Source organism: Equus quagga, chromosome 16 (genome assembly GCF_021613505.1).
Source record: "Equus quagga isolate Etosha38 chromosome 16, UCLA_HA_Equagga_1.0, whole genome shotgun sequence".
Taxonomy (NCBI): domain Eukaryota; kingdom Metazoa; phylum Chordata; class Mammalia; order Perissodactyla; family Equidae; genus Equus; species Equus quagga.
The window spans coordinates 70,932,711-70,960,341 of record NC_060282.1 but is presented as its reverse complement, the minus strand read 5'-3'; the positions used below and the strand labels follow the sequence as shown (position 1 = coordinate 70,960,341).

The following is a 27,631-nucleotide window of genomic DNA, read 5'->3' as shown; positions in this document are numbered from 1 at the left end:
TTTGAAAAATAAAAATATACTCAATTTATTCTAAAAATAAAAAGAGACTCGATTTATTCTAGTTGAAACTAGGTTGGTGTAAGAGGGTAAAATTCAAACAAAAGAGCGCTTCTTCAGTATTCCCAACGACGGCCTCTGCAATACATCTGTATCGTCCCTAAAATGAGGAATAAGAAACACAAGCAATGTACAATGTTAGATGCCTCCTTTTGTAAGACTTTTACAAGAATTTTCTCTTTCTAGGATGAAGCCTTTTAAATTTAACTGGTTACCATTTTCTCAGTTTTCTAATGAGGTGAAATTTTGTATGCCTTTGAATGCAGCAAACATAAAACCCATTTATTTCCCAATTGTGAGAGGATATTGTTTAACAGTTTTTTGAAGCTGGCCTTTGAGATTTTCAAACCTTAGGTATTGTTTGTAACAAAATAGGCAAAAAATACGCATTGTTAAAGTTTATTTTAAAATAGTCACCAAAAGTGAAACATGCACAATTTCCTTGCTAGGTATCTAACGCAAATCTCTAAAATTACGTCATTATTATTCACGGGGGCAGTTCCTGAGTTATACACAGTGGCCATACAGTGCTTTCACCCAAAGATCATTCAACAGATTAATAATCAGCATTTGCCTCACTTTTGGCCATGTATGTTAGAGGAAAAAAATGAAGTAAAAAAACTTTCTTTTGTGTAACTTTTGCATATTTCTATGTTCTACGGAAAAAAGAAACAGCAAAATGCCCCAAGGCAAATAAAAGTGGAAAAAGATCTTGAACATCTGAATCTTGAATCGCTGATTTTAGAAGTTGTAAATGGCTTGTTTCAAATTTAACATATCTGTTACTGCAAAAGGTGAAGAAAGTCCAAAACAACTCTTGAACCATACCTTAGGAAATCGCATTCCCCTGAAGGAGAATGATACTGTTGTATTCACAGTCTCTGCAAATAAAAGACAAAAGTTACTGGTCATTATTAGGTGATTTGTTTCTAGTACGGAGTGTACCTTTAACACTTTTACTACTGGCGGAGGCAGTCGCAAGCAAAATGCAGAGAAATAACAAACCTGCTACCCTGGCTGTGACTCTCCTGTGGCTTCCTCCGCCACCCCAAGCCTCTCGCTACCAGCCTATACCTCATCCCTTAGGAGATGCAAACTTTTAAGGCCCACTGGTCTCAGTAATGAATGAATGACGAACAAGCTAGTGCTAATATGCTTCATCCCGAGTTATGTATGTGCATTTGAATACTGCTGCTCCTTTAGCAGGGTGTAATAAAAGAAGAATCTTCCTAAAGGTAAAAGAGATATTTGGGATGCAGCCAGGGTATCAAAGCGTCTTCCAATCCTACCACTGAGAAGCCTAAGTATTTAGTACCTGTTGAAATGCACAGCCATGGGCCTGGCCCCGCAGAAGCTGTGGAGCACAGAGTCAGAAGCGCAAGGAAAACCACCCTCCACTGACCCAGTCAGAAACCAGAAAGGAGTGAACTTACGGGGTAAGGATAGAAAGAAAGAAATGTTTTGAATCTCTAACAAGAGCAACAGTGACCAAAAATCTTTTTTTAAGTAATATAAATACTCAAATGCAAAATTGTGATGGTTATTGTTCTCAGGCTAAAGACACTCCTTTTTAGCAAACGAATAGATTATGTCTGCATGAATATGTCTATTGTCAAAAAAGCATTTATTTATTTGCTTCTGGGTGTCTCCTTATTAGAGGTGTTAACACAATGAGATGTTGGTTCTTGAGTTTAGTAAAGTGTCATGTCTTCATGGTCTTATGATCTTTCATTCAAGGCCAATCCAATTCAAATTAAATAGTTCAACAAACATTAATTGAAAGCCTACTATGTACCAGGAACTAAGGAGGCAAAGGTTAGTCCAACACTGTGCCTTCCCCCAAAGTGTTAGTCTGTGGGGGATACAGACATGCAAAGAAACCACCCCAAATGCAACAGGCAACGAAAAGATGCAGTGAGGATAAAGGCAGTGTAGCATTTTGAGTAAGAGTGATGACTCTGGGGCCAGACTGTTTGGATTTGAATCCCGTCTCTTCTACTTATTTGGTGTGTGACCTTGGGCAAGTCACTTAACTTCTCTGTGCCTCAGGAAAATGGCAACAGATAATAACACGTACCTCACAGGATTATTATGAGGGCTATATGAGTTCATACACGTAAGTGCTCAGAACAATGCCTGGAACGTAGCAGTCATTAACCGTTATTCACATTAGAATGTTATTTATTATAACATTAAATGCTACTCCTTCTTTCTAGACCCCCTTCCCATGGCATCTGGTGAATAATAATGATGATGTTATTAATATTATCATTGATATTATTGTTGTTATTCACAAGATGCCATGGGAAGAGAATCTAGAGAAGAGAAAAAAGTGACAGTTGAAACGTCATAAAAGATGGGAAGAAGGGAAAAGGAGAGCATTCCAGGTTCAGGACGAAGAGGAGCAAAGGCAGGAAGGTGAAAATGAATATGACTTATGCAAGTGGCTCAGAGTTATTCAAGCTAAGGAGGAGCAGCAGTGCCTAGAAGTAAGTCTGAAGAAGTAAGCGTGAATGCGCTCAGGTTCTGCATTTAAGAGAATGGAGCAGATGGAAAAACATCCAAGGGCGTGAAACGGTGAGATTTGTTTAGAGAGATGAGTCACAGGACCATGTAGTGGATGGACTTAAGGGGGTCACGCAGAGTCAGGGAGACCAGTCGGAGGCCAGGAGGCAGAGATAGCTGTGAAGAGAAGAGGCGGTGTTTGCCTCCCATGACGGCCATCTCAGGACCCTCTCCCGTTATGGTCTGTCTTAGTAACCTGCTGCTTTCCTTGAGAGGACTTACCATAAACAGAATCTTATTTCATTTTTACCTTGATCTTATTTCATGACTTAGTTGTGATCTTGTTTCCTCTACTAATCTATAAGCTCCATGAGAGCAGGGGTTTTGCTTTGGTCACTTCTGAATTTCCGGCTCTTAGTACCTGGTCTCTGCACATCCGGCTCCAGGACCAGCTACATAATCTATGAGGCTCAGTGCAAAATGAAAATGGGGGCCCCTTTTTCAAAAATCAGGGGAGACATCCCAGGAAACGTACTAAAATATAAAGCTTTTTCCTTTTCTTCCACAGTCTCTCTCTCTGGACTTGCCATGATTTTTTTTTGTTTCTTACTTAACATCATTTGAAATAAAACAAAATTGTAAATTTATTACCATGAATTTTACCATTCATCTTAATACTGCATAGCATCAGTTTTAAACACAAATATCAGAGCATTTAGCTCCAAGGCAGAATCACTGAAATTACACAATTTGTATTTCGTGGCTCATCCCCAGAAGATGCCTCAAGCCAGACTCAGAAAGTCTGGAAGAAGCAAGAGAAGGTCCCTGCAGGCATGAAACAAGCTGAGGGAATGTTCCCTTAGCACAGGGCACAAGGTGAGCGTAGAAGGCACCCAGGGCTACTGCATGACTTGGGCACCTGTGCAAAGCTTGGGCCTGACAGCTGCTTGACAGGGTCCCCCTCCCACGTGCTTCAGATGCCTTACGCCTCAGAAGAAGGTGAGGAAGTCAAATCAGGTGTCTTTCCTACCCACAGGGCTGCTCTCCCATGAGTGACCCTCAAGGGTTTTGCAAGCTCCATGCAATTCACAGGCTACCTGTTGAGGGGGGAGAATCCCACTCCCACCTAGCTGCCCACCTAACAATGCCGTGGTGCTGCCAGCCCAGGTGGGGTGTCACTGTCATACCCTATGCCAGACACTGCAGGGCACGTGTGCCTGACTCTCACACTCCCTGTATCCAGGCTCCCACCAGGAACAGAGGGCGGCAGGTGTCACTGGATGGGACTAGGGAGAGGGATGCCAGGCAGGGCCCAGTGTGCCAGCAGGGGAGTTGGCTGTGGGAAGCCAAGAACACATCCAGGGGAGGTGAGTACATGCCCCATTTTACCATCAGACTTCACTTAAAAACCCATATTCATATAAAATTTATATGGAACAAAAGACCCCAAATAGCCAAAACAATCCTGAGAAAAGAGAACAAAGCTGGACGTATCACACTCCCTGAATTCAAAATATACTACAAAGCTATAGTAACCCAAGCAGCATGGTACTGGCACAAAAACAGACACACAAATCAATGGAACAGTGTTGAAAGCCCAGAAATAAAACCACACATCTATGGACAGCTAATCTTTGACAAAGGGGCCAAGAACATACAATGGAGAAAGGAAATTTTCTTTAATAAATGGTGTTGGGAAGACTGGACAGCCACATGCAATAAAATGAAAATAGACCATTATCTTACACTATACACAAAATTAACTCAAAATGGATTAAAGACTTGAATGTAACACCTGAAACCATAAAATCTTGGAAGAAAATATAAGCAGTATACTCTTTGACATCCATCTTAGCAGCATCTTTTCAAATACCATGTCTACTCAAGCAAGGAAAACAAAAGAAAAAATAAACAAATGGGACTACATCAAACTAAAAAGCTTCTGCAGCAAAGGAAACCATCAAAGAAACCAAAAGACAACCGACCAATTGGGAAAAAAATATTTGTAAATCATATATCCAACAAGGGGTTAATTTCCAAAATTCATAAAGAGCTCATACAACTCGACAACAAAAAAATGAACAGCTGGTCAAAAAATGGGCAGAGGATATGAACAGACATTTTTCCTACACAGATGGCCAACAGGCACATGAAAAGATGTTCAACGTCACTAATTGTTAGGGAAATGAAAATCAAAACTCCAATAAGCTATCACCTCACACCTGTCAGGAGGGCTACAATTAACAAGACAAAAAAATAACAAGTGTTGGAGAGGATGGGGAGAAAAGGGAAGCCTCATACACTGCTGGTGGGAATGCAAACTGGTGTAGCCACTATGGAAAACAGTATGGAGATTTCTCAAAAAATTAAAAATAGAAATCCTATGTGGTCCAACAATTCCACTACTGGGCATTTATCCAAAGAACATGAAATCAATAATTCAAAAAGATTTGTGCGTCCCTATGTTCATCATGGCATCATTCACCATAGCCAAGACATGGAAGCAACCCAAGTGCCTATCAACAGATGAATGGATAAAAAAGATGTGGTATATACATACAATGGAATACAACTCAGCCATAAAAAAGACAAAATCATGGATGAACCTTGAAGGTATTATGCTAAGCAAAATAAGTGAGACAGAGAAAGAAAAATACCATATAATCTCACTCACATGTGGAAGATAAACAAGCAAACACATAGATAAAGAGAACAGATTAGTGATTACCAGAGGGGAAAGGGGTGGGGGAAGGGCAAAAGGGCTAAAGGGGCACATATGGATGGTGACAGATAAAAACTAGATTTTTGGTGGTGAACACTATGCAGTCTGCACAGAAACTGAAATACAATAATGTACACCTGAAATTTACACAATGTTATAAGCCAATATGAACTTGTGGGAGATCAGAATTGGCCACAACAAAACATGTCTCTTTGGCTTGATGAGTCCCCTGAAAGAAACTTTGAGCTCCTTCCAAATGCCTAAAAGAATTTAAAATAGAAGGGCCTGTTCCAGGAAGGAGCCAATACCATAAGATAACTGTAATGTAATGTCAAATGTGTCCCTCAGTTCACATTGTCTGTAGTTGGCCCATTTGTATTTCCATCTCCATGTAAATTGCCTTCCTCTCCCTTAAAGTCCCAAACCACTACCCCCAAGGATCTCTTTCGTCTTTACCTAAAAACGGTATTTACGGTAGCAACCTCAGCCATTCTGGCGAGTTGCTCAGTTTTCCTGGATTTCTCCCATGTATACATGTTATGAGGTTTGTTTGGTTTTCTCCTGTTATTCTGTCTCCTGTCAATTTAATTCTCAGGCCAGCCAGAAGGACCTAGAGAGGGTAGAGGAATTGTCTTCCTCCCCTACAAACTCAATAAAATAAAATAAAATAAACACATATTCAAAGACATAATTATTAAGAATCTCAAGGTTATGATCACAGAATATTTAACTCCAAAAGTGAATCTGAGTACATATGAAGCCAACCCTGTCAATTTGTAGAAGGCTGGGGGGGGGGGGGGGGGAGGGAGATGGATGGGACTTGAGGATTTGAGAAAGAAATCAAGAATAACTTCTAAATTTCTATTTGGGTAGACTGCCCAAACACCTACCAGGTCAGGTGGGAAGAAGGAGCTCTAACCTCTTCTGTAGGGTAGCCCTCTTTTTAATTGTTTTGTCTCTCTTGGAAAGCTCATATTTTGGTCATAGCTCCCATTCTATTCTTATGGGAAGTTATCATGAAGCCTCTGCCCACACTGAAGAAGCCAAGAGAGATCCAAGGCAGGGCCAGAGAAAAGACAGAACCCTTGCTTAGACCGTTCTCCACTCTTCCCAAAAGGTATCCAAGCAGCTCACTTGTGGTCCAGTCCATTCCTCCTGGCAACTAGGCAGGATGCAGGACCCAAGCCTCAGATGGTGTTATGGGTTGAAGTGTGTTGAGGTCATTAAAGTGGGCTCTAATCCAATACGACTGTGTCCTCATAAGAAAAAAGGGAAATTTGGACACAGAGACAGACATGCATACAGGGAAGACTGTGAAGGGACACAGGAAGAAAATGGCCATCAACAAGGCAAGAATCGCCTGGAGCCACCAGAAGTTAGGAGAGACAACTGGAACAGATACTTCCTTAGTGCCTTCAGGGGGAGTACAGCCCAGCCAATGCCTTGATCTTGGACTTCTAGCTCCCAGAACTGTTAGACAATAAATTTCTATTGTTCTAAACCACTCAGTTTGTGGTACTTTGTTATAGCAACCCTAGCAAAATTCTGGAAACAGGAATAACGGGCTTATTAAGTTTAAGATGCCTTTGAAATATCCATTTATTTATCCATAAATACATTTTTGACAGAAACAAAGATTGTGTGCATGTCTGTGTGTATGTGTGTGTAAGAAATGGTAAGATTGTGGGTAATTTTGATTTTATTTTTGCTTGGCCATATTTTCTAAATATCAAATCCTAAAAATATATGACTTTTGTAACAAATACAAAAAGGAAAGTTATTTTAAAAGTAAAGACTTATGGTACTTTCTAATTCGATTCCCAAATTGTCAAGGGTCTCTTGGTAGCATCAATGCTGCTTAAATCAGAATGTCCTGAGCTCTGGGCCCATATACCCAGCTGCCAGATGGCCATGTTTATTTGAATGTTCCAAAATTACCTTGAGCTCAACATGCCCAAACCTTAACTATTATCTTTCTCTTTAAAAATCTGCCCCTTCTTGAAAACTGGAAAGCCACATGTAAAAGAATGAAAATTGACCATTCTTTTTCACCATTCACAAAAATAAACTCAAAGTGGATCCAAGACCTAAAGGTAAGACCTGAAGACATAAGGCTTCTAGAAGAAAATATAGGCAGTACACTCTTTGACATCAGTATTAAAAGGATCCTTTCAGACACCATGTCTTCTCAGACAAGGGAAATAGAAAGAATAAACAAATGGGATTTCATCAGACTAAAGAGCTTCTTCAAGGCAAGGGAAAACAGGATTGAAACAAAAAAACAACCCACTAATTGGGAAAAAATATTTGCAAGTCATATATCCAACAAAGGGTTAATCTCCATAATGTATAAAGAACTCACACAACTCAACAACAAAAAATCAAAACAACCCAATCAAAAAATGGGCAGGAGACATGAACAGACATTTCTCCAAAGAAGATATACAGATGGCCAATAGGCACATGAAAAGATGTTCACCATCACTGATCATCAGAGAAACACAAATCAAAACTACACTAAGATATCACCTTATACCCATTAGAATGGCAAAAATAACCAAAACAAAAAGTAACAAATGTTGGAGAGGTTGTGGAGAAAAAGGAACCCTCATGCACTGCTGGTGGGAATGCAAACTGGTGCAGCCACTATGGAAAACAGTATAGAGACTCCTCAAAAAATTAAAAATAGAAATACCATATGACCCAGCCATCCCACTACTGGGTATCTATCCAAAGAGCCTGAAGTCAGCAATTCCAAAAGTCCCATGCACCCCTATGTTCACTGCAGCATTATTTACAATAGCCAAGACATGGAAGCAACCTAAGTGCCCATCAACTGATGTTTGGATAAAGAAGATGTGGTATATATATACAATGGAATACTACTCAGCCATAAAAAAGGATAAAATCATCCCATTCACAACGACATGGATGGACCTTGAGGGTATTAAGTGAAATAAGCCAGATGGAGAAAGATAATCTCTGTACGATCCACTCATATGTGGAAGTTAAACATGTAGACAAAGAGAACAGATTAGTGGCTACCTGGGGAAAGGGGGTGGGGTGGGGGTGGGCACAAAGGGTGAAGTGGTGCATCTACAACACAACTGACAAAGAGTGATGTACAAGTGAAATTTCACAAGGTTGTAAACTATCATAATCTCAATAAAAAATTTTTTTTAAAAATCTGCCTCTTCTTTTGCATACATCATTTCAGAAAATGGCACTTGCATTCATTCAGGCATGGGCCTTGAGTTACTCTTGATTTTCCCTAATCTTTGCCTACCACATAAAATCAGGGGGCAGGTGCAGCCAGTCCTGTCTCCCAATAACCTCTCTTTCCTCTCCCCTCCTACTGCCAGGGCCGCCATCTTTGTTCAACCCTCATGGTCTCTCACACAGCCTCCCAGCTGCTCTTCCTTCCACCCAAGTTTCCTGCCTCAGCCAACTTCCGCCTCCTTCCATATGGACACTAGTTATCTGCAAAAATGGAAATCTCAGTGGGTCATCCCTACCCACTGACAACAGGATGCAAGCCAATATTTTGCACCTGACTTTCATGCTCGCTCATGTCCCCTTTTCTAGGCTCATCTCCAGTAATTCCCCACAAGCACATTCTGCTCCAGCTACAAAAAGACCACTCTCCAAAGAAACCATATTCTTTCATGTCTCCAGGTGTTTGCATATGCTGTTTCCCCTCCAGGGAATGTCCTTCCTCCCCGCTCTAATGTTCTCAGATTCAAGACTCTAATAAAATATTCTCCGAAGCCTTAGCTGAGTTCTCCTGTCACAGTAAATAACTGATAACTATATCGCTAAATCTAAGAGCATATAATTCTATTAGCATTTATGACATTTTGTTGTAATTTTTGTTCCCATGACTGTCTTTTCTGGAACAGAGTGACCTTCTGAGGAGGGAGAACCTATCATCCAACTTTGGATCACCAGAGTCTAAATCACGCCTTGCTCCAATTATGCTCAATAGATGTCTGAGGAAGGAAGGGAGGGAGGGAAGAAGCCAGCAGCCTGGGTGGAGTCGGACACATCTTAGATATCAAGAAAGTGACACTTCAAAAATTCAGGTAAAATGTCAACATAATCCCCAGAGATTATGTGAAGTAATTGTAAAACAGTTGTTTTAAAAAACAGTGATCTGCCAAGAGGATTTTTTTAAAGAGAAAGCATGGTACAGAGGAAGAGCAGGCCTTAGGAGTCAGAGGCCACTCCGTTCCCAGTTCTCCACATGAGCAAGGGCAGGTCACTGACCTCTACAGACATCCACTTCCTCACTCGTAAAAATGACAGGACTGTAAAATCAGGAAGAAAAGGCTTCCTGTTATCCACGTGACTATTTATTATTCAATAGCCACAATCTTAAATTCTCACTCTGAGCGCTGTACTAAGCTTTATTACACACATTCTCTAAATTAACCCTTAAAACCATGTAAAATAGGTTTTACTGTCCTCATTTTAGAGATGAGGAAAACGAGGCTGTAGAGATTAAATAACACTCCCAGGGTTACATTGCTGCTAGATGGAAAAGCTGAGACACAGGCTCTTTGCGACTCTGAGCCCAGACTCATAAACAAAGCCACCTCCGTGAGTGGTATGTGGCTCGGGGGTGGCAGACAAGCTAGAGACCTGGAGAGATGGTTAGTTGGGAGACACACGTTTGCATAGCAAGCACGTTGATTTACTCAGAAATTATTTTCTTAATGACTGATAGAATGTATAATCAAATTGATGTACTTGTCAAAGCAAGTATAAGCTTTTCTATTATGAATTTTTATATTACTCTCATTCCATTAATTCTCTATACTTACTTTCCATTTCTTGCCCCATCTATATCTAATTTATGCTACATTGCTAAATTCAATGTGTGCATGTAAACTATCTGAAATCTTTTTCAAACAAGAGAGGGCACAGGTTAATGGTAAATAATTACATGGGAAAACATTCAACTGTAATAGTAATAAAAAAATGTTAACATAACAATTAGGTACAAGTTTTTACCTAACAAAGTTTGGTTTTTAAACTTCTTTATTTTAAATAATAATGCTCAGTGTTAACAAGACAGAGATTGAACCACTATACACACACACATTGCGGTGGTACAATGTATAAATTGGTAGTCCTTTAGAAAAGCAATTTGGCCTTATGTAAACAAAACAACAAATATATTCAAACCATTTAAGCTCAGAAATCTCCCTGAGAGTTATCTGTAACTCCTTCTTCCAACATGTGACTATTCAAATCTAAAATATGAGGAAAATTACATACAGAAATATATTTATTATAATATTATTTATAATAGTAAAAATATCAGAAGGAAACTAAATGTGCAATAAAGAGAATGGAGGCGTGAACTAGGGCATACCCACTAACGGAGACGTTTCACTGTGTAATGTTTACACTCTGATTTTTGAACCCCATGGCATATCTAGTCAAAGAATTAAACCAATCAATTTTTAAAAAGAAAATAATTGTATAGTGTACTTAAAACTACACAAACAATATGCATAGATTTAAAAACGAGAAGGAAATACTCCAAAACGTTTTTAGAAATATGATTCTGTGACTTTATCACAGTTTCTAGTTTCCAATTTTTGGTACTGTGATAGTATGATATTTATAATCTTCTAAACTATTTAAAACACTAGTTTAAAAATTATTAAGGAAAAATTCACGGGTATGTAATAAGCGACCCTTAAAGTTATAAATCTGAAATGTTACGATTCTGTGAATAATTCCATGACGGAAAAAAGGGAGGGTGGAGACATTGAAGAAACAAATGTAGCTGCATAGAAAAGTCTAGTGAGTTTCTGTGAAAAATAATAAATGTAATGTTTCGTAAAAGATATCCATAACCAAGCATAAATGTACAATATGAAAGTGAACAAGGTAAAAATTTTAATAGCTCTTCAAACACACTCAAATAAGTGTCACCTTAATAACAATTCAATGACGTAATTGTAAAACGTTTAAGCTGCTAAAAGTAAAAACTTTGGATGGAAATAAAGAATTATTATCAGAAAAAGAACTCACAGTTTCAGTGCATTTAATTTTCACAACATTCTCATATTCTATTCTATTCTGAGAGTAATGTACATTGAATGCTTACCTCCCTTCAGAGCTCTGCAAAAAGAATAGTCATCATCAGATCCTCGGCAAATAACCTCTTTACGCATTGGAAACTCCAGAGAGTTCATAGTTAGATAGAGGTTGAAATATAATTTTTTTATATCTCTTCCTTAAAAAGAAAAAAGAAAATCTCATTAGCCCTCAAATGGGAGATTCTTTTATAAATAATAATTAACATTTATTGTATACTTAAAATATGCCACTTGCTTTTCCTATGCTATTTCATCTAATCATTACAACTACTTATAATGTGGGTATTATTATTCTTGTTTTGCAGATGAGAAAACTCAAGTTCTGAGAGGGCAACCAGGCGATTGTAATCAAATAGAATGTTCCACAGTAAGAATAATGTGTGGTATGTCTAAAAATAGAGGAACCAATTTTTTTAAGAAAACTATCAAATGAAGATATAAAATTTCCAGTTCTACTTACAGGTCTACTAGGAAGTTCCAAAGAAAGGAAAAGGAAAGGAAAGGAAGTGAGGATAATCAATTCATGACTACTTTTTTAGGACTCTTGATGAAAGATTTCTTGGAGAATAAAACTGAACCTTTTGATTAAAAATTATATGTATGAGCTATTTATTATTTCCTCATCATCTCCCTATTACCAATTAACATGAAAAACTCCAGTAAACAATGCATTTTGCTCAACTCTTCTAAGTTATTAAGTTGGCCCAACTGGAAAAGATATAAAATCTTTTTTATAATGAAAACAATTATTGTAACTACTACTTCATTGAAAATATTTTTCTAATAAGGTCACCATGACTCATTGAAGCCATAATCAGAAAATTTTTCCATCTTTAGCTAGGATTTAGCTATGCTTCACAGAACTGCCAGTTCCTTGCTCAAAACTCCTTCCTTTGGCGTTGGTTCTACCGCTGTCTTCTGGTTGTCCTATAACCCCTCTGACACCTTCTCCTCAGTCTGGTTCATGGAGTCCTCTTTCTTAGGGTTCTATCCTCAGTTCTGCTCAATTTTCACTGTGCACACTCTCTCTGGTTTAAGTACCACATGGGGTGATAATTCTCAAATCATCGTCTTTAGTCTCAACTTTTCTCCTGAGCACCTGTCCTATATACGCATTCAATAGCTCTACTCAGATGTTGCTCATTACCTTAGCCAACAGATCCAAAACTGACTTTCTCATCTTCATCACTAAATCAGCGCTAGAATTCCAAACCCCAGTTAATCTTACTAGCTTCCTTTTTATCCCCATTACCACTGTCTTAACGCAGGCTCTCATTACTGTGAGCCTAAAGTACTACCAAACTTCCAAATTTATCTCCATTTCTCTACTTTTAGGGTAAAGTGTGGAGAAGAAGAACATCATAGGGTCTGTTTCAAACAGTGGTCCCATGGCCCACTCCATGGATTTGGGTCTGATCCTCTCAAAAAGCAGGGATGTATATAGAAGTTGAAGAGCTGTGTTCACAATGAATTCCTTGAGACACTGGCACACAGCTGTACTGCTGTGGTGTCCAGTGACAATGCAGGACAAGGGACCTTCCTTCACTTATGCATGGAACATAGCATGATTCTAGCTTTCAGTCACTCCAAGAAAGGGAATGCTGCTTTGACATCTCAACGGTTTACATCTTGAGCAGCTTCTTGCCCTTGGAGCTCACTGTGGTCATGTTAGGCACATGACCACTTGTGTGGCTCAGCAGCTGGAGATATCAATGTATGTGTTGCAATGAGAGACGAGAGACACGGTGGCTGTCATGTGGCAACAAAGAAGACTGTTTCTGAGCTCACCTAAGACATCTCCAGGAACTTTTAGAAATAACTTTGAGAGAGGCTTATGGTCCAGCTTTATTTATCTGTCAATCAGTTATTCATATACAAGTAATTTACTAGCAAGGCTATAAAGTCTCAAAACAAATAATTTCCATTCCCAATCTATTTTTGGGTCGAGGTTGTACTTACAGCTCTTACTGAATTTAAATAGAGATAGGGCCATAAAAATAAGGTTGATTTCTATGAATGTGACCTCACACTTTATTTATATTTATTTTGAGAAAGATTAGCCCTGAGCTAACTACTGCCAATCCTCCTCTTTTTGCTGAGGAAGACTGGCCCTGAGCTAACATCCATACCCATCTTCCTTTACTTTATACGTGGGACGTCTGCCACAGCATTGCTTTTGCCAAGCGGTGCCGTGTCCACACCCAGGATCTGAACCGGCGAACCCCGGGCCACTGAGAAGCGGAACATGCAAACTTAACTGCTGCACCACCAGGCCGGCCCTACCCCACACCTTATATAGACATTCTAGTATATTCTAGGGAAACTTAGCTCATAATTGAGAGGCAGTATAAAAAATATGACTAAATAATTCCTTTGTTACTGAATTAATATAATATTACATAAATGCCATATTTACTGAATGATTAAGGTATTTGTAGTGGCCACAGAGGTATGCTACTTAAACCTCCCTTCCAAAGAACTTGCTAGGAGGAGGGAAGCGACAGACAGCCTCCAGCTGCTGCACCTTCAGATCCATCTCAGCACCCACCCAGGGTCCAAACTCTCACAGGCTTCTGCTATAATGACCGAGTACCACAAAGACACTGGAGCCAGCCTAGTCCTGTCTGTCATGGGACACTTGTGACTCCAAGGCTCCCTGCTGACCAGGCTGAGAGTGTCTCAGGGATGCATTTTGTCTCATGACCATCCTACCAGATTCTCCTTCGTTCCCACTCCTATTTCAAAGACACCAGACCTGCACCTAAATCTGAATTCTCTCCTTACCTGCTCTGGTTTTCTCTTCCCTTTATTGTTCACAAGCATTTCCCCCAATAAGTCCCTTGTATGTCTAATTCCTTCTTGACATCTGCTTTTCAGAGAACCCTAAATGGTACTGTATTTTATTATTATCACTTGGGCCAGGAAGGATACTACCTGCTCCCTGTGTGTAAGGGCAAGGGGTTCACTTGAAAATGAGATCATTTGTTATGAAATAATCACCTCTGCCAAACATCTGGGGGTAAAGCACGCCACAGAGACCAGAAAGCAAAACCCAAGGAAAGAGGAAAAAATTGTAGAGCCTTATAGGCAAAAGTATAGATTATTTCTTTTACCATTGGCCAAGAAAGTGCAGCAGACAAAGTCAATTATTCTTTCCTCTCTGCTGCCACTAAGCCTTGCTGCTATCATTTCACTTACCATACCATATTATCTACAGACCTGTCCCTTGCATTGCACTGAGAGATTCTTGAAGGTCAAAAGAATGTCTTATTTATCAACGAATTCACAGTACCTGGCAGAATACTTGAAATATACTATGCATTTAGTAAGTAATTTTTAATGAATACAGAAACAAAGTGTCAAAATACAGCTTGAACAACTAGACTCAGGAAAATTAAACCACAAGTTTACTGTCTATCATATCTGGGTTCTCAGCTACCTTTTTTCTTATAAGCTGGAGAACTAAAATCAGGGGGAAAATGTTTCTTTTAGCTTATTTATGTGAAAGTGCTTTATAAAGCATAAGCTCCAAATATAAACTAGGATATAAATGATGATAGTGAGGATGAAAACAATAATGATAATGATGATGATTAGAAATGAAGTTTCCTGGGATCCTAGGGCTTACAGGCAACAAACCTGACTGGTAGGAGAGGATGAAAGTTTTGTTTGTTTTCACAGACACTCAGATCCAGCCCAATGCCAGCACCATCACCCAATTCAGTTTTTATTAAGCTAATGACAAGTAAAATCATAGAGAGGAAAAACAAGACACAACACACACAAAACCCAAAATATAATCGCATTCTTTCATTTCCTCATCATCATATTTTTTTTCTAGAAAGGTCATCTTGAGAAAAAAAAATCCTGGCTTGCTCATACATAGATCTTTGACTAGTGGAGATCCAGCTTTGCTCATCAGCTGAATAGCTGATGGTCGACAAAGGATATATCTATTAGACTGTTAGAAGTCCCAAGTTATTTCCATTTTCACCCCATGCCATCGTGTAATCTCCTCCTGTGAGTCTGACCTAGTCTAGTGACTTGCTTCTAACAAATAGAATACACCAAAGATGATAGAGTGACACTTCTGTGATTAGGCTACATAAGACTGTGACTTTTACCTTGTCAGCTGACTGCCCCCCTTGCTGGCTCTGACAAAGCAAGAAGTCATGTTAAAAAGGCCCATATGGCAAGGAACCGAGGGCTGGCCAAAAGCCAGACAGGAACGGAATACTGTCAACTACCAATGAGTTTAGAAGTGACTCTTTCCCTAGCTGAGCCTTCAGAAGTCTGGACGGCAACTTTATGAGAGATCCTGAAGCAGATACAGCTAAACCATGCCCAGACTACTGACAGACAAAGACAATGTGATAATAGATGTCCACTGTTTAAGCCACTAAATTGTGGTAATTTGTTACATAGCAATAGAAAACTAATACATGTATCTTTGGAACACAATCATTTATCATTGACATTCCTTGAGTCCTTGTAATTGATGTACAAAAACAAAACTTTTGACTTACTTGGAACGAAGAGCATGTGCAAATGACCGCTGGTTCCCTTCAGTTCGATACAGGGTTCAAGATTTATTGAAATCGGGGACTTCATGTTATCTAAATGGAATAAAGATAACGTCAATAAATTATTACAAATCATTTCCAATAAGTAGAGTATTCTGAATATCAGGTCCCAAAAGATGCCTTTAGCCTTAAGTGTATAATGAGAAAATTTGAGGGTAGTTAAAAATATCTCCCTCCCTAGAGGAGTGACATCAGCAAGATGACAGAGTAGGAAGTCCAAGACCCTCCTTCCCCCACAAACATGCCAAACAGCAACAATTCATGGACCGATTCCCTTTGCGAAAAATCAGAAGGTAATTTAAAGCTTCCTGCATCCCAGGAGAATGTGAAACCAGACTCACCAAAGTTGGGAGGGAGATTTGGGACACCCTCTCACCAGAGACCCTGCCCCTGGCAGAGCATAAGCAGGAAGAGATCTCCCAGCCCCCAGCTTTACACAGTAGGGAAGAGATTGGTTCATGCCTCCAGAGCCCCAAATTTTCCAGGGGGGATCCCCAGAGGACTGAAGAAATAGAAAGCCTCAATAGACCTATAACTAGTATGCAGATTGAATCAGTAATGAAAAACCTCCCAACAAAAGCAAGCCCAGGACCAGATGGCTTCACGAGTGAATTCTACCAAACATTTAATTAAGAGTAACACCAATCCTTCTCAAACTCTTCCACAAAATTGAAGAGGAGGCAATACTGTCAAACTCATTTTAAGAGATCAGTATGATCCTAATACCAAAACCAGACAAAGACTCTACAAGAAAAGAAAACTACAGGCCAATATCCCTGATAAATATAGATGCAAAAATTCTCAACCCAATACTAGCAAACTGAATTCAACAACACATTAAAAGCTTCATACACCATCACCAAGCGGAATTTATTCCTCCAATGCGAGGATGGTTCAACATAAAAAACCAACTGATGTGCTATACCACATTAATAGAAAAAAGGATAAAAATCACATGATCATCTTGATAGACGCAGAAAAAGTGTTTGACAAAATTCAACAACCTTTCATGATAAAAACTCTCAACACACTAGGGTTAGAGGAGATGGCCTCAACGTAATGAAGGCCATATATGAAAGGCCCATAGCTAAAATCACACTCAGTGGTAAGAAGCTGAAAGTTTGTCCTCTAAGATCAGGAATAAGGCAAGGATAACCGCTTTCAGCACAGGACCAAAATAGAAAGAAAGAAGTAAAATTCTTCCTCTTTGCAGATGACATGATTTTATATCTAGAAAACCCTAAAGACTCTATAAAAAACCTGTTAGAACTAATGAACAAATTCAGTAAAGTTGCAGCATACAAAATCAACATACAAAAATCAGTTGTATCTCTATGTATTAACAATCGACTATTTGAAAAGGAAATTCGGAAAACAATCCCATTTGACAAAAGTACTGAAAAGAATAAAATATCTAGGATTAAACTTCACTATGGAGGTGAAAGACATGTATACTGAAAACCACAAAACACTGATGAAGGAAATCAAGCAAGACACAAACAAATAGAAAGACATCCTGTTTTCACTGATTGGAAGACATATTGTTAAAAATGTCCATATTACCCAAAGCAATCTACAGATTCAAAGCATTTCCCATCAAAATCTCAATAGCATTTTTTACAGATATAGAAAAAACAACTAAAATTCATATGGAACTACAAATAGCCAAACCAATCTTGAGGAACAAATCTGGAGGCATCACACTTCCTGATTTCAAACTATACCACAAAGCTACAGTAATCAAAACAGTATGGTATTGGCATAAAGACAAACATACAAACCAACCGAACTAAACAGAGCCCAGGAATAAATCCATGCATATATTGTCAACCAATCTTTGACAGGGTGCCAAGAATGCACAATGGGGAAACGATAGTCCCTTCAGCAAATGGTGCTGGGAAAACTAGATGTCCACATGCCAAAGAATGAAATTAGACCCTTATCTTACACCACACGCAAAAATCAACTCAGAATGGAATAAGCACTTAAACATAAGATTCAAAACTGTAAAATCCTAGAAGAAAACATAGAGTAAAAAATTCATGACATTGGTCTTGACAATGATTTCATGAATATGACACCAAAAGCAGAGGCAGTAAAAACATAAATAAACAAGTGGGATGACACCAAACCAAACAGCTTCTTCAGAGCAGAGGAAACAATCAACAGAGTGAAAAGGCAACCTATGGAATGGGAGATAATATTCGCAAACCATATATCTGATAAGGTGTTAATCTCCAAAATATATAATAGGTTCAACAATTCAGTTGTAAAAACACTAATAACCTGTTTTAAAAGTGGGCTAAGGATTTGAATAGACATTTCTCAAAAGAAGACATGCAAATAGCCAAAAGGTACATGAAAAAATGCTCAATGTCACCAAGCATAAGGGAAATGCAATCACACTGAGATATCACCCCACACCTGTCAGGATGGCTATCATGGAAAAAAAAGAAAAAAAAAGACAAGTGCTAGGAAGGATGTGGAGAAACTGGAACACTTGTACACTGTTGTTGGGAATACAAAATGGTGCAGCCACTAGGGAAAACAGAACGGAGATTCCTCAAAAAATTAAAACTAGAAATACCATATGATCCAGCAATCCTACTTTGGGCACTTATCCAAAAGAGTTGAACTCAGGATCTCAAGGGAAACAAGCCAGTCATATAAGAAGGACAAATACTGCATGATTCCACTTATATGAGGCATCTAAAAGAGTCAAATTCATAGAATCAAAGAGTGGAATGGTGGTTGCCAGGGCCTGGAAGGAGGGAGAAATGGGAAATTACTAATCAATAGGCATAAAGTTTTGGTCAAGCAAGATGAATAAGTTCTAGAGATCTGCTGTACAAAGTTGTGTCTATAGTTAACAATAGTGTTTTGTACACCAAAAAATTTAGGAGGGTAAATCTCATGTAAAGTGTTCTTATCACGGTAAAATAAAACATACTGTACAAATACAAAAGAAATCTCCCCCATAATATAAACAGATTAGTGTTTTAATGCCATTACATTGCTAACGGGAGGTTGAAGGCATTAAATTACTTTAAACAGTAGGGGGCGGGGAAATTCCCCAAAACATGTTTTCATAAAATCACTTGTTCCATTTCGGGACTTTTTAACTTATTCTTTGCTACATTGCTCTTTCTTTCTTTTCCTCCTCTTTTTGTATGTTCTATTGGTTCAAAATAAAAAATACACATCAAGGACTTAGAGATCTAGTAAATGTTAAGTGAGTGAATATATGAATGAATGAGTAAATGAACGAATCTTCCTAAAAAGGGAGTTTCAAGAAAGGCATTGAAGACGAGCTCATAAAAACACTGAGAAAGAGGGGAGAGAGACTGTACTGGGTTTGTTTATATTTGCCCCTGCATGCAACCCTTAAAATTAATGTTCACATCTCTCATTCAGTGAATTGAATTTACCTGCAATAAAATTCTCACAGAATGAGCTATCTTAAGACATTTCACCTGATCATGGATATTCACAAACATTTGACCAAAAGGTGTTCACCCCTGCATGGTTTATGACCAAAGAAAAAAATGTCCCAACCTGCAACGACATGGATGGACCTTAAGGGTATTATGCTAAGTGAAATAAGTCAGACAGAGAAAGACAAATACTGTATGATCTCACTGATATGTGGAGTCAAAAAAAAAAGTACTGGAGCCAGCCCCAATGGCCTCGTGGTTAGCGTTTGGTGCGCTCCACTTCGGCAGCTGGTTTGGTTTCAGGCCCAGAACTACACCACCCGTCTGTCAGTGGCCATGCTGTGGCGGCAGCGCAGACAGAAGAACTTCAAACTATACACAACTATGTACTGGGGCTTTCTCTGGCAGGGGAAGGGTGGGTGCGGGGAGGAAGAAAAAAGGAGGAAGATTGGCAACAGACGTTAGCTTAAGGAGACTCTTCCCTCTGCCAAAAAAAAATGGAAAGAAAGAACTGAATTCATAGTTACCGAGTACAGACTGCGAGTTGCCAAAGGCAGGGGGTGGGGTGGGTGGACAAAATGGATGAAGGGAGTCAAAAGGCACAAACTTCCAGTTATAAAATAAATAATTCCTGGGGATGTAATGTACAGCATCGGGACTATAGTTAGTATACTCTGTATTGCGTATCTGAAAGTTGCTGAGAGAGTGGATCTTTAAAGTTCTCATCACAAGAAAAAGAAATTGTAAATATGTGTGATGATGGATATTAACTAGACTTATATTGGTGATCGTTTTGAAATATACACATCTATCGAATCATTATGTTGTATACAAAAAATAATATAAGGTTATATGTCAATTATACCTCAATTTTAAAAAATGTCCAGAGGTGATCGAATAAATATTGTACACCTATTTACTGAATTAATATGCAGTCATTAAAATATATTTTTAAAATACTCAATGAATAGATGTGTATGGTATATTATCAAGTTTTTAAAAAGCTGGTTACCCAACGTTATATACAATATGATTCTATTTTTATGGTTTTTAATATATATCATTATATATCTAAAAGAATATTTACCAAAATATCAGAATGTTGACAGGGCTTAACTGTTAACTCTGACAGGCTTATGGTGCCTTATTTTCTTCTTTTCTGTCTATATTTTCAAAGGCTTGCATAATTCATATACATTATTACTACGTTTCTTAGGAAGAAACAGGTTGTATGGTATGGGAATGTAGGCACTTTCATATGCATTACCAAGCATAGTGTAATGTATATCTTCTCTCCCAGCCAAATGCTTGCAGAAAATCCTCAGAGCAAGCAGACTAAGACTCTGGAGCAGAAGCCAAGGACAAGTGAAAGCAGCAATTCACCAGGGCCATGCTGTGTGTCATAGTAAGGGCAATTCCCTATTTCCCGTTCAGGTTCCCACATGCCTGCAGTTGATCTGACTATGGTGAAAGCATCAACAATTCAATCCACTCAGACAAATGTTTAGAGTGCCCTTATGGGAGCTCAGCATTCAGTCAGGGACAAGAGGAGGGCAGGGTCGGGTGGGGCGGGGTAGAGGGCAGAGAACAGAGGTGTATGACTTAGTTTTTACATCAGGAAGTCTATTATTTTTCTGGGGAGACAAAACCAACATACATAAGATAATTAGATGTAAGAATCAAACGATCACATAACAGTGTATAGCCTGTGGTTTTAATTTATTTGCAAGAGTTTGAGAACTAATGAAAAATAGCTTCATTATTTTAAAGTCACAATGTATACGGTAAAGTTCTACATTTGGTTTATTAAATACAGAAAGTCGTGACCAGGTTCAGCAAACGCACAGAACAAGAGCCTCCAATTTCCCCAGCAACCGCAGAAGTCAGCAATGCTAATCCATCATAGCACTTTTTCCCACTGAGCTCTGCCTCAGAATCCTTCTTAACCCAACACTCCAGGTAACCGCAGTTGGCGATGGAAATGAAACCAGTGCCATCCTAAGTGTTGGCATTTGTACTATTGGAGGTCAAGGGAGAAAGACAGCATCATAACACTTTATTTTACCTCTTTAATGGCATTTCCACTATATAAATATGCAGTTTCTTCTGACAGAAATGCCCTTGTCCTCATTAGTCTAGAGACTTCTCTTCTTTTAAAATGTGCTCAAATATCACCAACTCTGATAAGCCTTCCATTTCTCCTCCACACCCTCCCACTGCCCCAGTCACACACTATCATTCATAGCACTTGATCATCCCTCAGTGGTCGTTTATAAATCTTTATTACAATTATTCCCTTACATGTCTGTCTTCATATAAAAAGCACAAGCCTTGAGGGCAGGAAGCCTGTCTCATTCATTTTTCACGTCTGTGGCACACCGTGCAGTGCTGGGCACATGGTAGACAATAAATGTGTGTTCGTTCACTTTTGCTTGGTACTTTCTATGGGCCAAACACACTGGTCTGGGCACTAGAGAAACAACCATGAACAAGACAAGCATGGGCCCTGCTCTGGAGAAACACGCATTCTAGTAAGAAATTCAAACAGGGTCAGGGGATACAGAGTGAGCATGTGATGGGAATGGAAGGGTGCGAGGAGGGGGTGGTGGTGATACCTCAACTACATTATGCAGTTAGCAAGTGACAAGAAGGAACCAGGTCTGTGGACACCGGAGAAAGAGTGTTTTAATCAGAAGGATCCCTAGTAAGTGCAGACTCAGAGGTAAGAATGACTTTGATATGTTCAAGCAACAACAAACACTCACACATACACAGGCCATTATGTGATGCACCCAGAATAGGCAAATCCACAGAGACAGAGAGTAGGGGGGCGGTTATTAGGGACGAGGAGGAGGGAGAAATGGGCAGTTACTCTTTACTGGGTACAGAGTTTCTGTTTAGGGTGGTGAACAGTCCTGGAAATGGATAGTGGTGATGGTTGTGCAGTGTTATGAATGTACTTAATGCCATTGAATCGTGCACTTAAAAATGGTCAAAAGGGTAAGTTTTATGTTTGTTATGTTGGTAACACAAACAACAACAACAATAATAATAAAAGCCAGTGTGAATGGAAAATAATGCGGGAGGATGGGAATCACAGGGACCCGACAAGTAGGCAGGGGCCGTCTTGAGGGGTCCTGGAGCCCTTGGTATGAAGTTGAGATTTCACTGTAACTGTAGTGAAAAGCCACTGGAGGGTTTTAAGCAAGGGGAATAAGATTACCTAATTTGTTTACATTTTTATTTTATTTTTTAAATTTTATTTATTTTTTTTGAGGAAGATTAGCCCTGAGCTAACTATTGCCAATCCTCCTCTTTTTTGCTGAGGAAGACTGGCCCTGAGCTAACATCCATGCTCATCTTCCTCTACTTTATATGTGGGACTCCTACCACAGCATGGCATGCCAAGCGGTGCCATGTCCGCACCCGGGATCTGAACCGCTGAACCCCGGGCCGCCGAGAAGTGGAACGTGTGAACTTAACTGCTGCGCCACCAGGCAGGCCCCTTGTTTACATTTTTAAAAGCTCTCTCTGGCCTCTGGGCAGAGAACAGATTCTTTGAGGGCAAGAATTGACATGGAGACAGGACAATTTCAGAGGCTGTTGCAGAGGCCAGGGGAGAGATGAGGGTAGCGTGAGTGGTGAGCAGAGGCCAGTGAAAAATAGTTGGCTTTAGAATATATACCAGATATAACGAAAACAGGAATCACTGATAAATTGAAAGTGGAAGATAAGGAAAAGAGATAATTAAGGACACCCCTGGCCTGGAGGCTAAGGAATTAGGGGGATGAGGAGACGGGAAGCCCCAGGAAGAGATGGATTTGGAAAGGTGGAGGTCAAGAGTCCTAACTCCCAATGGCTATTAAACTCCCCAGCGGCCACAGCGGTTGAGTTTGTCGAATAAATGAATGAATCCTGGTGAGCTGTGTAGTTAGCCCCTCTGCCACACAAAAAAGCCAGAAGTTCCTGGAGGATATTGGCTCTCTCTTACATAACCTTTGCATTCTCAGTCTTCCTTCGCATAATAACTAAACCAAATGCTTATTAAATAAACGCTTGTTAAACCAAATTAAATTTAATTGACTCAGCTGGACTAAGTAGGGCAGGTAGGACTTTTGATGGCCCTCAAAAGGTTTGCTTGAAAAAGAAAGATGGACAAGAATAATGCAGGTTAGAGAATAGGAGAAGTACAACCAATGGTCAGTAAAGATGCTGGCCTGCTTGGAGTAGGGGATGCACCAGATGCGAAGATCACCCGCTTAGCTGGGAGGATCACGCTGCAACCACACATCCATCACTCAGCAAGTCCCGTCGGCTCCAGCAATCTGATCCCTTCTCTTCACCTCCACCACTGCCACTCTGGCCCAAGTCACCATTCTCTCTCTCACCCGGATTATTGCAACAGCCTCCCAACATGTCCGCTGCTTCCACCTTTGCCCCCTCACAGATTATTATCAACACAGGAGCCAGACCAAGCTTTGCTCATAGTAAAAGATAAGTTGTCCCCTGACCTGCAAGGCCCTCACCTCCTCCCCATTTCCTTCTATGACCTCATATTCTACTGCATGCCCCCTCACTTACTCCTTCACAGCCATACTGGCCTCCTTGCTGTCCCTGCAACACACATGTTCCCACCTCAGGGCCTTTGCACTTGCTCTTTCCTCCATCCCTTCCCCTATACATCTGCATGGCTCACTTCCTCAGCTATTCCAGGTCCTTGCTAAATGTCACCTTCTCAGTGAGGCCTTCCTTGGTCATTTTAATTAATTAATTTATTTTTTTAAGGTATACTTTTTGGTGAGGAAGATTGGCCCTGAGCTAACATGCCAATCTTCCTCTTTTTTATTTTTTTTCTCCCCAAAGCCCCAGTACGTAGTAGTATACCCTAGTTGTAAATCATTCTAGTTCTCCTATGTGGGATGCTGCCACAGCATGGCTTGATCAGCAGTGTGTAGGTCCATGCCCAAGATCTGAACCAGTGAAACCCAGGCCTCTGAAGCAGAACGCACGAACTTAACCACTGGGCCACAGGGCCGGCCCCATCATCCTGATTTGTAATGCAGCCCCTTTCCCCGCATCTGCCCTCTCTATCCCCACCCCGGCGTTATTTTCCTCTCTCAGCAATTACCACCATCTGACATGCTCAATATTTTACTGACAGAAACTCCACATGGGGAGGGACTTTTGCCTTTGTTGTTCACTGCTAGATGAGATCCTCGGTGTCCAGAACAGGCACAGGCCAGATGCTCAGTGAACACTGGTTTAACTATACTCTGCTAATTCCTTGAGTTTCTGGTCTATAGCAAAAAAAAAAAAAAGTTAGAACTGAGTCTGATGGCTCTAGGTTACAGGAGAGCTCTGTGGACTCACTCGCACACCCACGTTTTCTGCCTTTTCCAAAGTTGGCAAATAAAACAGCCAGTTTTTGCCATTTCTGTATGTTATGGGCTGAATTGTGTCCCTCCTAAATTTACATGTTGGAGTCCTAACCCCCAGGACCTCAGAATATGACTGTATCTGGAGACAAGTCTTTTAAAGAGGAGATTGAGTTAGAGAGAGGCCATTAGGGTGGGCCCAAACCCCATATGATCAGAGTCCTTCTAAGAAGAGGAGATCCAGACACATAGAGGGTCACCAGGGATGAGCGCACACTGAGAAAAGGCCATATGAGGGCACAGCAAGAAGGCAGCCATCTGCCAGCCCAGGAGGCAGGCCTCAGAAGGAAACCAAACCTGCTGACCCTTGATCTTGGCCTTCCAGCCTCCAGAGCTGTGACAGATAAATTTCTGTTGCTTATAAGCCACCCAGTCTGCGGTGTTTTATTACGGCAGCAAACTAATACACTATATATGCCCAGTAGCACGGCCAAATGGAAATCATCCTCGCAGAAAGGACTAAATCCGGGCTGCTTGTTGTCACCAACATCCTCACAATGTATATTCTCGCTGGAGGAGCCAGTGCTTCCCACACATGATGCATTTTCAGCTCAGCCAGGATGCCTTCTCTCAGGTGGGAGAGGGAGGGACAGGGCAGTGAGGATGGCGGCAGGCAGTGTTGCTGGAGCTGTGCACTCTGCTTGCTCCCCATGGTCCCTACATCCATGGGACAGGATCCCAGGATTTCTCAGCATTAGAGAGAAACAGGAAAGATCCTCCCTCAAAAGTCAAATCAAAACACAAATCGAATTACTGTTCCTAAAAGATTAAAAGCAAAATAATAATATAAAATACGAAATAAATAAAGACGATATGGAACATAGCACAGAGAAGGGGGCATAATCGACATGTGGTGCAGAGGGGCCAAAGCAGAGGAGACAACTAGGGGCTGCGGATGAGGCGTCTTCCCGGAAGCGGGGATGGAAACTGATCTTACAGGGTGGAGATATCTCGGAAATAAGTTGAGGGGGAATCCAGCACCATCCACAGATAGGAAGCAAGCCGCAAGTGTGAGAGTGGGCACACGCCTAAGTCCTGTTCTCGCACCTGGCAATCACTCTAATTCCCCAGAAGTAACTTTATATTAGTATTTGCCCCAGTGTGTTTCTCAGAATAGTCAACACACACTCTAAAGTAAAATAAAACTGAAAATCTCAGGATTAAATAAGTTTCTTTATTGTAGAACTTTTCAAAACTCAAAGTACATTTGTAAATCTTCCTCCAAGGATTGGACCACAGATGCTTTTTCCCAAGAGAATCTCAAAGAACTAGTATTTGGGGAAGCATTGCTTTAAATTTTCGTGATTTTGCTGGTGGGTAGAAAAGGCCAGCCAACCCATGGTGAACAACGCAGTGGAAAGTACCCAACTAAAACAGAGGTCAAGCCCTGAAACTGTGCTTTCAGACCAGTGGACATTTGAAGAGCAAAACCAACAGTGATACAACCTGTTGATAACATTAGGACTGGCTGATTAAAAAAATAAAATTAATCCAAATGATTGTTTCTATGCGGCTCTGTGCTAAAAACTTTACCTCACGGCAATCCTTGTAAAACAAGCTCTAAAATCACTTTCATTTTACAAATAAAAAAGCTAGGGCACAGAGAGGCTAAACACTTTGCTCCAGGTCACACAGCTAGTAACAGACAGAACCAGGCTTACATCTAATTAGGGAGGTGATTCCAAGAGCCCTTGAAATTCACAGCCTGAAACACTCACAGAGCACCTGTTTTATGCCCAACACTGTGCTGGCAGGCAAACCACAGCCTGGAGCACTAATCAATTCCAGGAGGCAGCTAGGACTGTTTTGCCTTCTTAAGAAGAACCGGTATGTCTTGGGGCTGAGGCAAAAGCCCAGAAGCAGACATTTCTGCCGAAACTGGGCAGAAACTGAAACTGGGCTCAAGGTAGAGACAACTGACCACAGGGAACAGCAGAAGCACTTGGAGGTCAAGTACAACACAGATCGGAGACTCGTGAGGTCTGTGAAAGGCGGAGAAAATCCACACAAGGCGGTAACCAGCCATCATTTTTGCAGCCAGCAGCAGCAGCAGCAGCAACTGGAACACTGTGTCATTTCCTGTGTCCCAGCGACAGCAGAATAAGGTTCTTGTGAAAACTCACCCTTGAAATAGCTGACGCACGACTACTTGCTGTTGCCATTTTACTTACCACAGTAGGTGTACCAAATACTCATATCAGAGGAGTTGCAGATCCAGCGTAGCTCCTCAGGTTCAGGAAATATGGAAGAAAACAGAGTGAAAAAAAGCATAAATGAGAACATGATTCGATATCTCCAAAACTTTAAAAATGCAAGGAGCATCAATAACTAATGATCAGACTTCGCTCTCAGTAAGTACAAAAGGTTTAACTTAGTCATCAGTCACATGATTTCTGAGTTCCTATCCAACTGTTTCCTCTTTTGTCTGTGTGTGTGTGTGTCTTTAATAGGTTGCACTTCCTGCAAGGGGAGAGAGGAAAACGATTTAGAACGTACTCTTTTCAAACACTCGATGCACGTGAGAGTGACCGGAGTTTTAAAAACAAAACAAGATACTTCCCAGTCAACAGAAAGTTTCCTTCAAAATCTCAACAGACTGGCACTCTTTTTCCATCTACATTGCTATTCTCTCCCACGAGCTCTTTACACAACACTTTCTCATGGCCCGGAGACCTGGACCCATAGATCTGAACTGAACAGTTGTACGCAAACTATTTCTACTCAGCAACAGGGTCAGCCACCGGGTGGAGCCAGGACACGGGACACTAGTGGCAGTTCTGCT

At 40.3% G+C, this 27,631-nt stretch overlaps 1 protein-coding gene across 2 annotated transcripts; it reads right to left on the bottom strand.

Moving 5' to 3' along the window:
- Nucleotides 1–27,631, bottom strand: LY96 (lymphocyte antigen 96). 2 transcript variants are annotated; one of them, XM_046641596.1, is made up of 6 exons: nucleotides 27,346–27,631; nucleotides 27,021–27,075; nucleotides 15,924–16,013; nucleotides 11,406–11,534; nucleotides 886–938; nucleotides 1–157 (listed from the first exon to the last, which is right to left on the bottom strand). In XM_046641596.1, exons 2-6 carry the CDS (start codon nucleotides 27,043–27,045, stop codon nucleotides 59–61), a joined length of 396 nt encoding a protein of 131 aa, XP_046497552.1. In that variant the 5' UTR covers nucleotides 27,046–27,075; nucleotides 27,346–27,631; the 3' UTR covers nucleotides 1–58. The 2 variants fall into 2 exon arrangements, with proteins under 2 accessions (XP_046497552.1, XP_046497551.1); XM_046641595.1 differs by lacking the exon at nucleotides 27,346–27,631 and having other exon boundaries at nucleotides 27,021–27,235.

What these genes read in the sequence shown, in the direction of transcription:
- LY96 (XM_046641595.1), bottom strand. Translation starts at nt 27,171, where the DNA reads ATGCTCCTTGCATTTTTAAAGTTTTGGAGATATCGAATCATGTTCTCA. An exon ending in TATTTGGTACACCTACTGTG is followed by an intron (nt 16,014 to 27,020) that starts GTAAGTAAAATG and finishes TATTCCATTTAG; the next exon opens with ATAACATGAAGTCCCCGATT. An exon ending in TTGCAGAGCTCTGAAGGGAG is followed by an intron (nt 939 to 11,405) that starts GTAAGCATTCAA and finishes TTTTATTTGCAG; the next exon opens with AGACTGTGAATACAACAGTA.